General features: G+C 36.4%; 1 protein-coding gene across 1 annotated transcript; it reads right to left on the reverse strand.

Annotated features, from left to right (window-relative positions):
• Positions 1 to 7,774: 7,774 nt before the first annotated feature.
• LOC147652249 (collagen alpha-1(XXVIII) chain-like) lies at positions 7,775 to 8,487 on the reverse strand. Its single transcript, XM_086896773.1, has one exon. The coding sequence runs from the start codon at positions 8,469 to 8,471 to the stop codon at positions 7,824 to 7,826; it is 648 nt and encodes a 215-aa protein (XP_086752899.1). The 5' UTR covers positions 8,472 to 8,487; the 3' UTR covers positions 7,775 to 7,823.
• Between the last annotated feature and the right edge of the window lie 4,461 nt (positions 8,488 to 12,948).

A 12,948-nucleotide genomic window follows, 5' to 3' on the forward strand; every position in this document is an offset into this window, starting at 1 on the left:
TGGTCCAGGGAGACCTCTTTCACCCTTTCAAAGAATGAAGAGGAAACAACTTTGCCTATAAATTGGTGTCTAGGAAAATCAGTTTAACTCACAATGTAGGTTAATTTTTAGTGTATCTTGAATTTCAGGCCATTGGAATTGTCTTACTCAGTAGTTCATCTGTTCATCCTTTCAATGCTTCAAAATTCCCTTGTAATAATTTATCGTGTACAAAGATAAGATATTAAACAAAAGGAAAAATGTTTCATATCATGTACATTTTGACACTCAGGTGTTCTGTGTGTTACTGTTAGCCAGCAGGTGCAAAGAAAATATCAAGACAGATAACAAATAATGTCCCTTATACACTTACTTACAAGGTTTTCTTTATGACAATACTATTTTTGAACTATAGAATTCTTCTTGAGAATGTTCAGTTTCAAGAAAAGACTTGATCTGAGATGCCAAACTGAATTCCTGTTCGGCACTTAGGGAAAAAAGTGTTTTAAATTGAGAACTGAAGAAATGGAATGGTAAGTAGTATTCTGTTACTCTACCATCTTTTAACTGTTCATTAATAAAGATGGGAGTGTGATTTGGACCTGAATTTGATACAAAGAACAAAGTAATACTTTGCTTAAGAACATTGTAGAGTACAAAACATACACAATTTGCTATTTCAGGTTAAACTGCATCCATTACAAGAAGGGTATAGAATAAAAGGATAAAATCATAATTATTGTGAAGCTATATTAATACCTTTTAACATTAATAAAGAAAAGAAATAAAGTAGTTCTTGCCTTTGATCCTTGCAGGCCTTCAGGCCCTTGATCTCCAGATTGTCCTTGCAAACCCTATTAAAAGAGGAGTGGTTTCAATGAGTTTTTTCAAGCTTTCATAAAAATGTCAGCTTGAAAAAAATCTATTATTTGCTGAAGTCTGTATGAAAATAAGAGTTTTAAATATATCAAAACTGAAGCTTTGCTTTGTGATGCCTGTATACATTCAGTTACTCAACCCAGTTGGAGCTGGTTCTGGTGTTCAGGGAGAGAATTTGGCTCTCCCTTTTTTTGAATACAATTCAAGGCAATCTACAGTCAAGAACTACTGAAATATCTACGATGGGCTAAGCTTCTTGGCCATCAGTCTGAGAGTACTGGGATGACAAGAGACTAAAGAGTTTCCATGTATTTCTTGAGGGAATGAAATAGTTAAGACGCTGAAAGAGAAATGAGTGATTTTGGTTTTTATGGAACTGTATTTGCTGTGGTCTTTGAGACTGAATGAATTATAAGGATGATTTGTCTAGATTGTCTTCTCCAAATTCTTATTAATTTGGGGTTTGGGTGCCTTGAACACAGCAACTCATATATTCCATGTCAGTAGTGGTATGATACTATTTCAGATCTCTGGATCCCAGGGAACCAGATGTTGTTTTCATAGCTGGTTTTTATTTTTTTTTTCTTTTACCTGTATCCCTCTTATTCCTCTGGGGCCTGCTGGACCTTCAGGGCCCTGAAAGATAAGTGAAAAAAAGGATATATTTTTGTATATTTAGATTTTGTCAAAACCACTTTTAGGTAACGTTTTACTAAGGTGTCTTATTTAGATATCTTTACATTAAAATAGAAACCAAATTTAAGAAAAGCTCAACAGCCACAAAGTATTAAATAAATATTTTTAGGTTGACTGGTAATCAAAATACAGTGTAATGATGAACAGAGTTCATTGTCAAGGACCAGTAATCCAGGATTAAACTCTGTTTGCTCTGTTTGAAATATTTACAGCAATTATGCACTAAACCTTAAAGACTGGAGTTAGAAACCTTGTTTTCATTTTTATGTCTCATTCCATTGGCTTATTATTTCAATACTTCTGCCTTTGTGAAAGTAGAGTTTTACCATTGTTTTGAACAGGCTCAGCCTTGGGCCATAAGAGGAAGTACGTAAAAATGTACAAAGAGCTCAGGAAGTTAGTAAAAATGGTGTTCTTGCTCACTACATATTTCAAAGCTGTCAGCTGTCAATTTCCCTCAGCCTTAGAACTAATATATGCCTTAAATCTATCATTGAGGTTGTTATTAATGGAATTGTATCTTTTTTTTTGTGGGTTAACCATGTTTCTTGGAAACGTAACTTTCTGGCTACTTACTCTGTCTCCTTTTATTCCTGGGATTCCACATTCACCTCTTTCACCCTGGAAAGGAATAGGAATAAATGTTTATGAGCTATATTGGAATATCATCATTATTCTCTAGATGCTTTAGTTGAAAACCTAAATATTATATTATTCAGGATGCAGCAATAGTGCTGCAAGTTCATTGAGTAACAGTTACATCTTCTATTACAGCTTGTGAAGCAGCTTCTAAGATGATGTTATTGTTCCTTACTAGTACTTAAAAGAAATACAGCACTATATATAATAAATAACAACAAAGATGTAGGCATCAATTCTTACTAAAAGAAGTACCTTCTCTCCTTTATATCCAGATTTGCCCTGGGAAAACAAAAAAGCAAAGCAGGTTGACAATATATAACCCAAAATTAGGAACATGAGTATTGGCTTACTTAATATTCTACTCTCTTCAGAAAAATAACATTTCAACTAGAAAACTGATAAATATGGCAATATGATTTGAAGTACTATGCCTTTTAGTCACTGCAGATGCTGTTGTATGCATAAAAAAAATTGTATGAACATATAATTTTAGACTGGGATTATGGTGATGTAAAAGCAGATCAAGTAGAGTTCATATTTCCATCTTAGTGAAAAACATGCTAATATAAGAAAACAAGAAAAAGTCACTAATTTAGAAGGATGTATTGAATAAATAAGAAAGCAGAAAGTAGAGGGATTCATATATGAATGAATTCAGAATTACGCACTAAGAGACTGGTTGTATACTTACTTCCTATAGGTATGTCATTCAAAATTTTCACTGCTATTATACACTGGGTCCTTTATTTGTCAAATTTAAATAAACCCAGAATGATGCAGGCAGAGTGTCAATTTATGTAATGTTCTTAGATTATCATATCAGAGCATTTCAGTGTTTTGGAGGTACTATGTATTATTGGAGAGTATTTTCTAGATCACACATATAAGAAGGAATTATTCCTTTTCTTTAAACAATTAGAATGTTTTCAGTTCTTCTAACATTAATGAATCATTAGATAGTAAACCAGAATTGAAATTTGCTCTTATAACAATGGAAAAAAAAAAAAAAAGGTGGTATTTCACCTTAAAGGAACACTGCTCACTGGAGAAGAAAGGGAAAAAAATATTTTTTACCTCTGTTCCATCTCGTCCTGGGATTCCATTAAGACCTGGGTCCCCCTATGAATAATTCAACATCAAGATCAGTGAGATAAGGACAAGACAGACCTTTCTCCTAAATCTAAAAAACCAATCACCTTTGCTCCTTTCAGGCCTGGAGCTCCATCATCCCCAGTGCGACCCTTTTTACCCTGGAAACAACAAAATACAATTCTTATGATATATGTTAGTAAAAATAATTTTGCTTTACCATACATATGCTATTTTTCTCAAACTTAAAATATTTGCTTCCTATAGATTTATTTCTCAAAATCTCTGCATTTACCGTAACATTGAAATTGAGTATCTGGGAACAGCAGGACCAACTCAAGAGGCAGTCGTTTTCCTTGTTTGTCTTTGTTATGAACAAGACTGTTCAGTTTTCTCTGAAGGAAAGAGGTGATCAGCTGATTTTGTAACTACACAGTTTGCTAAGTGGATATTTTGTTTTCTTCTCAACTCTTTGGGGTGTATGCTTCTGTGTAAGCAATACCTGCACTTTCCATGTAAAGACAGCAAACATTAACCCAAACAAAACTACTGTTTGCACACACTAGAAGGGTACATTTTCAATTAAAGTGCATTGTATTGTGCTGCAATGACCCAGGCTGTCCTTCTGTTTGTGTATGTATAGGATATTCAGGTCAAAAGTATGAGGGTGGGCAAATCTAGGGTTCTCTTTCAAACTCTTGACACTATCCCTTCACCTTTGGCAAGGGATATAGTGCTTTGGTTCAATGTCAGGAATATAATATCGGATCATTCAGTTATTTTTGAAATGTAAGCCCTGCAGTTTAGATCACCAAGCCTTGTATGAAGCAACCCCCTAGATTTGCTAAGGGGTTCTATTTGTAAGACTATTCTGAAAGAAGTCCAGTCCACTTTATTCCTGTCTCAGTTGTTCCTAATGCTTCAGTATTTTGCTCTCTCTCTTGCTTTCAAAGAGCTTTTTAGATATCAATGTTTGATTTGAGGCTAGTTAGATCCAGCTGGTCTTGTCTGATTGCAACAGGAATGATGTTCCTTCCTGCCTTTCATCCTGCTAAAAGGAGAACCACACCACACTGTTCTTCCTTCTGTCTGTTCCCACACAGAGGGAGTGTCTCATGGCATTCTCAGGTCTCTCTGGGCACTTCCTGCTGGTGTGGCATCTTCATGCAATCTGTCTATGGAGAAGTATTTATTGACCCTTGAACTTTTGTTGTCTCAGGATTTGGGTTCAAATAATTTCTTATAAAATTTTCAACAATGAATTACAGTTTAATTTATACTGTATATCAGTTATTTGAGAAATGACAGCTACTTACAGCAGGACCAGGAAGGCCTCTTTCTCCCTTCTTACAGTTACATGTGCCAACCTGGGGACACTTGAATGAAAATAGTACAAATCAGCACATTTTAATGGAAGAGATAGCAAACACACAGACATTTCCTTTAAGTTACTGTATGGCTAGTTTAAATGCACCTGTAAAGACCAGAAATTATATTTACATGTTTTACAGAAATCTTTTAGCTATCAGTTTACCACTCATCTAGAATGGGGCTTCCTACACTCCATCCAAAATTTTGTATCATTCCTACTCCTGAAATTTCAATCATCTTGATAATGGCTTTACCTCTAAACTCTCCACAAGGTCAGTTTATGGGTATGCTGTGTCTGTTTTGTTTTCATTGCTAGGCACTATGGAGATAGCCAAGAAGATGAAGTAAAAAAGCATCCTACTTTACTTAATCATCCCTTTACTTAATTCCATTGTATGCAGGTTAGTTCATAGTTTAGCTCTAGGTTGATCTATAAACAGGATATGTATGGATATATACTTTCATTTAGTTAATGCAGTTCATTATAACACTTGATAATCTTTATTTCTCTTCTGTCATCTCTGCCATTGGGTGTTGCAGTCAAACATCATTATGGTATGTATATATCTTATTTTTAAGATCTTTTTGAAACTTTAAGATCATTACATAAATACAGTTATCACAGATACTGGAGTTATTTTTGAAGTAGGGATAAAGAATGTAATTTTTATTTTTGATTTAGTTATTTGTTAAACCTTTGCTCATATTGAAGATGTCTGGAATTGAAGGGTTTAAATGTCATTCTTATCTGAATACGCAAATTAGTGACAATGTTTTTCAAGGCTAACATTGGAGTGTCTTACTACTTCTATGTTGATGGAGAAAAATCAACATGTCAATGGAAATGAGTGAAAAATGAAATGTTTCAAAGTTTTGTGAACACTCATACTATAAGCTTGAGCTGCTTAGAAGAATATTTTTTGTCTGAGATAACTGTGCCTTAAATAGCACTCATGTCTTCAAAAGGAAAACTAACTTTATTCCCCACAAAATTCCAGCCAGGCCTATCAATGCCTACAGTCAGGGTGACACAGCATGGACAAACTGGAAGAACACAGCAGTGCAGCTTTGAGATCTTTCCCTTTTTAAAACCCTCTCACACAGGAAGAGGATTATGGGCTAGAACTGCCCTGTCTTCAACTCTGTGTCATGTTTTCTTTTTCATTGAGTCTGTAAGAGAGCATGTCAAGATGTATCAACGAATTCTTGCTTGCCTGAATATTCACACATTGTTTCTTTTTCTTTGAAAATACTTTAGGTTAGCAAATTACATTAGGAATTGATAAATTAATAGATAACTAAATACTAAATACATTAGTAAATTACATTAGGAAAGCAAATTAAAGCTCTGTCCTGCAAATTCAGAAACATATTTAAGTTGAAAACAATCTCATTAGACTCAGCATTTAACAAACTTCCTGAGCTATCAGTTTTCCTGAATTATGTTTCCATATAATTGTAAGTATCTATATTAAGCAGTAGGTCTACATAGGAAAAAAAATACTTAAAATATTTACCTCTTCCTCAGACAGATCTTTCTGTGAAAGACAGATATTGAAAAGAACATTAGAAACTTAAAGTCTTAATCCAGCTCTACAGAAAAGACACTGCAAGATGTGAAAATAAGTAGATTCAACAACTAGCTGATTAAATTATAAAATTAATATATTGGCTAACATTAATTAAACTTTAATTTCTGAGAAACATTCTAGCAATCTCTCCATTCTAAAAAAATAATTTAAATATTTTCAATTCTTATTATAAATTGTTGACTGATATCACTGACTCTCCTTATCCAGCTATAATTTGCTAAAATTACAATGGTAAACAGGTTAGCTAGATATATGGGAAATTGCACAAACTGCACACAAACTGCATTGTTTACAAACTGCTGAATAGCAGCAACTGCTTAGTAGGAGTGAAGGATAAATGTTCTATACTTGAAAAATCAGAAGCTCTCCTATTCCTACTGTAAAGCACACACAAAATGAGAACAGGAAGAACACCCTAGAAAGTATTTGATAATGATCATATTAAGTTATCATCATTAATTTAGCTGTTATTTTTTAGAAGATCTCTGGAGCTGAGACACCCACATACAATGCACTCCTCCCACTTTCCACAACTAATGAAGTCCTCTTGAGAGGACACAAACATGTTGATAAGCAGCAGTGCAACCCAGATCTCTAAAATTCTCATGTATGCACGTATAGTTATGACAAAGCCATCACTGAAACCAAGGAGCAGCCATGTTATCGAAAGAAGGCACCTGAGGATGCCTGCCTGTTTAGAAGAGGTAAAATAAAGTGTGTTTTGTTACTTGAGAGGTGATTACTGTGACACAGGAAGCAGGGATAGTACCAGAGAATATGGGAAGGGCGCTCTTGAGGGAAAGCAATGCAAAGTAGCATGCTGTCAAAGTGAAGGACAGGAAGACAGGAGGGCCAACATAGGTGCATGTTCTAGGCCTGTGTGAGATCACTTTGGTGTCCATTTGATTGCAGAAGTCTCCTGGCTGTTATTTATAATTCTAGTTTATATCACTGTGCATGCTCAGATAGCGACTCCATCCACAGCTTGTGTCATCAGGTTTATAGGCTAGGGTATGGCTCCATACTTGGCAGGGAATGTTTTTTATGTATGAAGTTTAAATAGAGAAGAAAGGCATCCAAACAAAGCTTCAATTTATATATCACCTTTTGATTAGGTGGTAGATTTTCCATGGAAATTTAAAGATGTCTATCACCAAGCTTAGATTTTATATAAATTGAGCTATCTCCATGGTCTGCAAATTTATTTTCACTTATACAAGAGCTGCATCTTTTTCTGACACAAAAGGCAACTTCAATTTTCTACTTGCTACAGAAAAAAGCACTAGGATGTAGAAAAAGATTGGATTTTTTTAAGGAAAGAGATTTGAAATACCTTTCTTAGGAGGAAAATATAAAAATAATGTTTAGATCTAATTCAGTTTGCAGTGTTAAGTATTTTTGATGACAAGATCTGAATGGTGGGAAAAGAAAGGAAACCTGCATTTTGGCACAGTGATCTCGTTAATAATTGGGCCACTTTTACATGTCAAATGTGTAAGCTTCTTCAATGGTATATTGAAAAAATGTATTTTCAAAATATTGGAAGTCAGACAAGATTTATATATGTTCCTAACACTATTTCAAATTCTTTCTCATACATACCATTTCTTTGAGAAACTTCTCCACAGTTTCTTTCTCCTGGAGGTTGAAAACGAACCTGGATGCTGGGACACTGGCCAGGAGCTGGAGCTTGGCAGCATTGCTAACCTCCTCAGCCACTCTGGTCATTCCCATTGTAAAAAATATAATTCCTTGGTGTTTGGCATCAGCTGTAGCTGCAAAAATATCTGGGTTTCTTGGATGATCCACTCCATCAGTGAAAAGTATGGCTACTTTTACACTACCCAAAGTCCCTTCAGTCATGTAGAGTTGGGTAAGATTAGTTATAGCGTAAGTTGTGTAGGTGCCATGACCTATGTGGGTGATGGGAGCAATGTGGGATTTGAATGCTTCAGGACCTTTCCAGTCATGGAAAGTTTGCTCTATGAAAACAGTGCTGCTGTACTGAAGTAAGGCCATCCTCCAGCGAAGGGTACGTCCAGAACTAAGCTGCAGACTTTTCATTCTATCTACTGTTTGCAGTACAAATTTTTTCTGTTGTTCATGATTATAGTCCTTAGCACTTTCGGAGCTGTCCAGTAAAAAAGCAATTTCCAGAATGCAATCTTCATCTAGAATAAATAGGTATGTAGGTGAGTGGAGTGATTTCATATTAAATATCATTCTACCCTTACATGTATTTTAGGATTCAAGAGTGGGATTGGAATTATGCAAACTTTTGATGACATCTGTATTCACAGATGTGAGCCCTTTATAGAAGATAGAGCTGATAGAGGCTGAGGAATTTGCTCTGGAACAGATGTCCCAAGGAATAAAAAACTGAAGGTGTGTTGATGTCATTTAGAATGAAATGAGAGATATTGCAGTGTTTTTTAAAATTTCATTCTGTCATCTTGCCTGGTATTTCACTGTATATCCTACTAGCATAGGTGGGAGACATGTACAAGAAAATGAGGCTTACTGAACAAGACACTGGAATGTGATTTGACAGAACTGGATTTTGTCTCTAGTACTAACACTCACATCCAGTGACAAAAATTTCCAAAAGCAGGATCTGTACAGTATTGATTTTCTGAACTATTGACAACATTACTTCTATGAAAATAGAGTTATATGGACTATTATTCTTGTGACAGTAATAGGCTCTCAGCCACATCATAACAAAATACAAATGCTATCTCCTTTTCTGAAATACATAAAAAGGGAAGGAAAAGATGGGAGTGAAAAGATAAAAGTGCAAAAATAAGACATGTGCAAATGTAGGATGAGGCAAACCTGGCTGATTGTAACATCTTAGAAGGCAAGTTAACCATACAGTCCAGAATCCATATAAATAAGGTTGTTTAAAATCACACCTGTTTTAAAATCACAATATTCACCTTGATCACTTGGGCTGGGATATTTTTCTACAATATTTGACAGAATATGTTTAGGCTTTGATCTTCTCAATCCATATATCTTCTCTTCCCTGAGATTTTCTGCTAAAAACTCATGATGTTCAAGTATCCACAAAAGCCACCAGAATCTGAGGAACATCATTTGTTTGTTTCCTAAACAACAGAAATACAGAAGCACAGCAGTACAAGGACGATAAAACATTATTCAATTTTGCTTCAACAGGTTGCTTAGCAGTCTTGTATTTTAAACTATCTTCCCTAAAAACAAACTGATTTTGCTTTCTTTGGGTAAAATATTTTCAAAGCACATAAGAAATAATAAACAGAGACATACTGGAATAATTTTCAAGCATAGTGCATATTGTTCTAGCATGAGACTGGAGACAGACTTTTACAAACAAACTTCAGTTCTCTCTCACTGCCTGGTATTGTTTATACAGCCAGTAGTCCTCCAAATCCTTAGCAGTGGCTGTACCTGTGTGGATGCCACAAGTGTAATTCACAGAGGTGTTTTTTTCTAAACCTACTTGTTCCAGAGCTGACATAGAGAGAAGGAGGTACCAAGGCAAACCTTAGTTTTCCCCTGTTCTCTTTTCTTAAGAACTGATGGTTGTGCACATTTCTCCCTGCTGTCCCAGTCCCCAGGCCCCAACAGTCCCATGGAGGAACAATCGTGGCCTGAGGGTGCTGTCAAGGCATGTATGTACCTGCTGTGCAATCCTGGGGACGTGGGCCCAGAGTGCTGAGCTCAACAGCTACCTGCTGGTAGGACTTTTCCCTTCTGAAGGGATTATAACTGTCCTGACCTCACAGGCTGCTCGGGGTCTGATAAATCATTCCTGCTGCACTTTGGTTTCATTGCCAGCTCCCTGCAAGCCCTCTCAGGTAGCTACAGTGTATACCCAAAGGGCAGTTTGGTGGCAAGAATGAACCTCCCAGGACTGGGCATAAGTGATCTGACTCACAAAATGCCCTAACACAGCCTTGTCTGCAGTATTTCTGCGTTTCTGATAGCTTATGGTGGGAATTCCTGTGGCCACAGACACAGACATAGAGGGCAGGGGATCCTTACCTCAAAGTTCCTAAGCAAAAGGCGGTGTAGAGATGCAGGACGCTTCTCTGCGCTCGCTGGCAGCTGCGTTGCCCTCCCTGTGATGGGTGCTCTGTGAGGAAAGGAGGGAGAAGCCAGGCGGCAAGCTCCTGTGAGAATCGGTGTCATATGGCAGGAGGAGCCAGCAGAAAGGAGAAAGGCAAAGAACAGCAATCCTGGCTCCCCCTCCTCCACACCCACCCGCTCCTCTGCTCCCCCCGAGGCTATGCATATGCATTCTAGGTTTAGCCCCCACACCCATTTACACACGAAAATCCTCATTCGTAACTTGGACATGAATGGAAGAGGTCTGTTCTTACCCCGACATACTTCACTACACTCCAGCCCAGTTGTGTTCTCTCTCTCCCCCCATCATTATTACACACACTTTACCCTCATACTTTTGCACGTCTCTCACGCTTGACTAGGCAGCTTTTTGTAATGGACATCATGTAGTCAACATCATCTTAGCAGTTGATGCCTGTAGGATCCCTTTCAAGCCTAAAAGAATCTCCTCATAATGAGGGATTACCATTACCTACTGAACTAAAAAGATATTTACTGTCCCATTTCAGTTCCTGGTGAAACTGTTCAGCATGAGGTGGTCGAAAAAGGCAGGTCAGTTTGAAAGCCAGTTTCAGTTTCTGCAGGTTTGTCTGCCACACATCTCTTTTTAAACACTGTAATAGAGAACAATGACTGACACATTGTATGATGCCTTCAAAATCAAAGCCGAGTGGCTAGGGATCCTGAAGGCTATCTTTTTTACCAGTGATTGCAGCTTGTCACCTTATTCTTTAAAGAGCCTCATAAAACTTTGCATTCCAAATTAACATATTAAACAAGTAGATTTTTTCTGCAGAAATGCTTTTTTTTTTTTTTTTACTGTGGACTTACCTTTTCCACCAACAGGCACACAGAGGATTCAATGCTAACTGCTGTCTTCCTTTCCATATTGAGTGTCCACCAGCTCAGCCCACTTATCACAGGTATAGACAAGGCAGCTGAGGAGATTGTGGGGAAGGAATGCAGCTTTGGCTCCAGGTTAGGACAATGCAGCTGAATGTTGAAGCCATTTGCTGTGGTTCTAACCCTATTTTCTCTTTTCCATATTTGCTGGTAATTAGTCCAAAATTGGTGAACTAGGATGGCTGAATGCAACTTTACATGTTGTATGGCTGCTTATCCTTACCAAAGCTGAAACTAACCCAGCTACAGCTATTTGTGCTGCAATTACAGCTAAGAAAGAATCTTCTTTCAGGGCTGTAAAGAACTGATGTTTATTTCTCTCCAGCCACTTTGATTTTTCTGTGCTTAGACTGTCATATTCCAATTTTGATTAAGGCAATGAATGAAAAGGCAATATCCTCCAATTTAGGAATACAAATGATATGTTTTTTATCTGCAATAGTTATAATAAATCTCCCATAGCCCCTAAATCTTACTGAGAAGAAAGTCTAATTTTAGCAAGAAAAAGCATGTCATTTATGATTGGGCTTGTATGCTTCCCATAAGCAAAACATTATAATTCTTTCATTTTCACTGCTAATTCCTACCTCAGAACATAGCTGGCAAATATTTTCTTAATTAAGTAACTGTTCTGCTTACATGTTTAGTACCAAGTTCCAGGCTTCAGGCTATTTCCTTTTATTGGTGAATAACGTTTATCTTCAGGACAAATTTTTTCTATTTTTTTCTTGGCCAGGTGCAACTCTAAAAGCTTAGTGAGGCCTCCACATTTTTATACCTGTTTGCATAGTATTATTCTGTCCAGAATTCCAGCTATGTCACATAACACAGTACACTTCAAGACTTGCAGTCTTCTGAACTTGTGAAATTCTCAATACTGCACCATTCTTATAGTGACAGCTTATCAAAACCTGAATGGTACCAATGTAAAATATGTATGCCCTTATACATCTGAGGTAACTCTTAAAAATAAAAATTAACAGCAAGACTTCTTGCCTCATTTACCACAAACTTTACTAAGTGCTTATTTAATATTTCAATTGCATTACACTGTGTATATTTTTAAAATAAAATAAATGCATTCAAAACTATGCTAAGGAACATTTATGCTGTCATTTAAGTGTTATAAATTTATTGCTGAAATTTAATTTCTTTTGTAAAGGAGTAAAAAAGTGTTGTATTTTTTCTTGAGTAATCTAGACATTGGATGCTTCAGCAGACAATTAATTGCATTTACATTCCACTCATATTTAAACATATTTAAGTATCTTTTACACCTCTGGGAGATGACTACAGACTTCTGTACTTAGTTGACTAAGTTGGGTCTGGCTATCTTACCTCATATATGCTTCCAGGAGTCATCTTTGCAGGAGTTGAAGACTGACATGAATATAAGGCTATGTCATGATTGCACCAAGTGAAGCTGAGATCACAGATAGAGCTGCATATTCAGATCTCTGAATTTTTTCCATCGCTGTTTGAAATCCAAGAGCTCTCAGCTGTCTGATCTCAGTATTTCAAATCTTTGAAATGACGTCTAATACTTTTTCTCAAAGAATAGAGGGGTATATTAGAGCTATTTAAAACCACATCTAAATAGGTTATACTCAATCAAAGGGAATTCTTTGTCATTTTAGAACCATGAAGAAAGGCATAATGAAAAAAGATCTGCAAGATCTTTTTG

This window comes from Cyanistes caeruleus, chromosome 7, assembly GCF_971803275.1.
Source record: "Cyanistes caeruleus chromosome 7, bCyaCae1.hap1.1, whole genome shotgun sequence".
Classification (NCBI taxonomy): Eukaryota; Metazoa; Chordata; class Aves; order Passeriformes; family Paridae; genus Cyanistes; species Cyanistes caeruleus.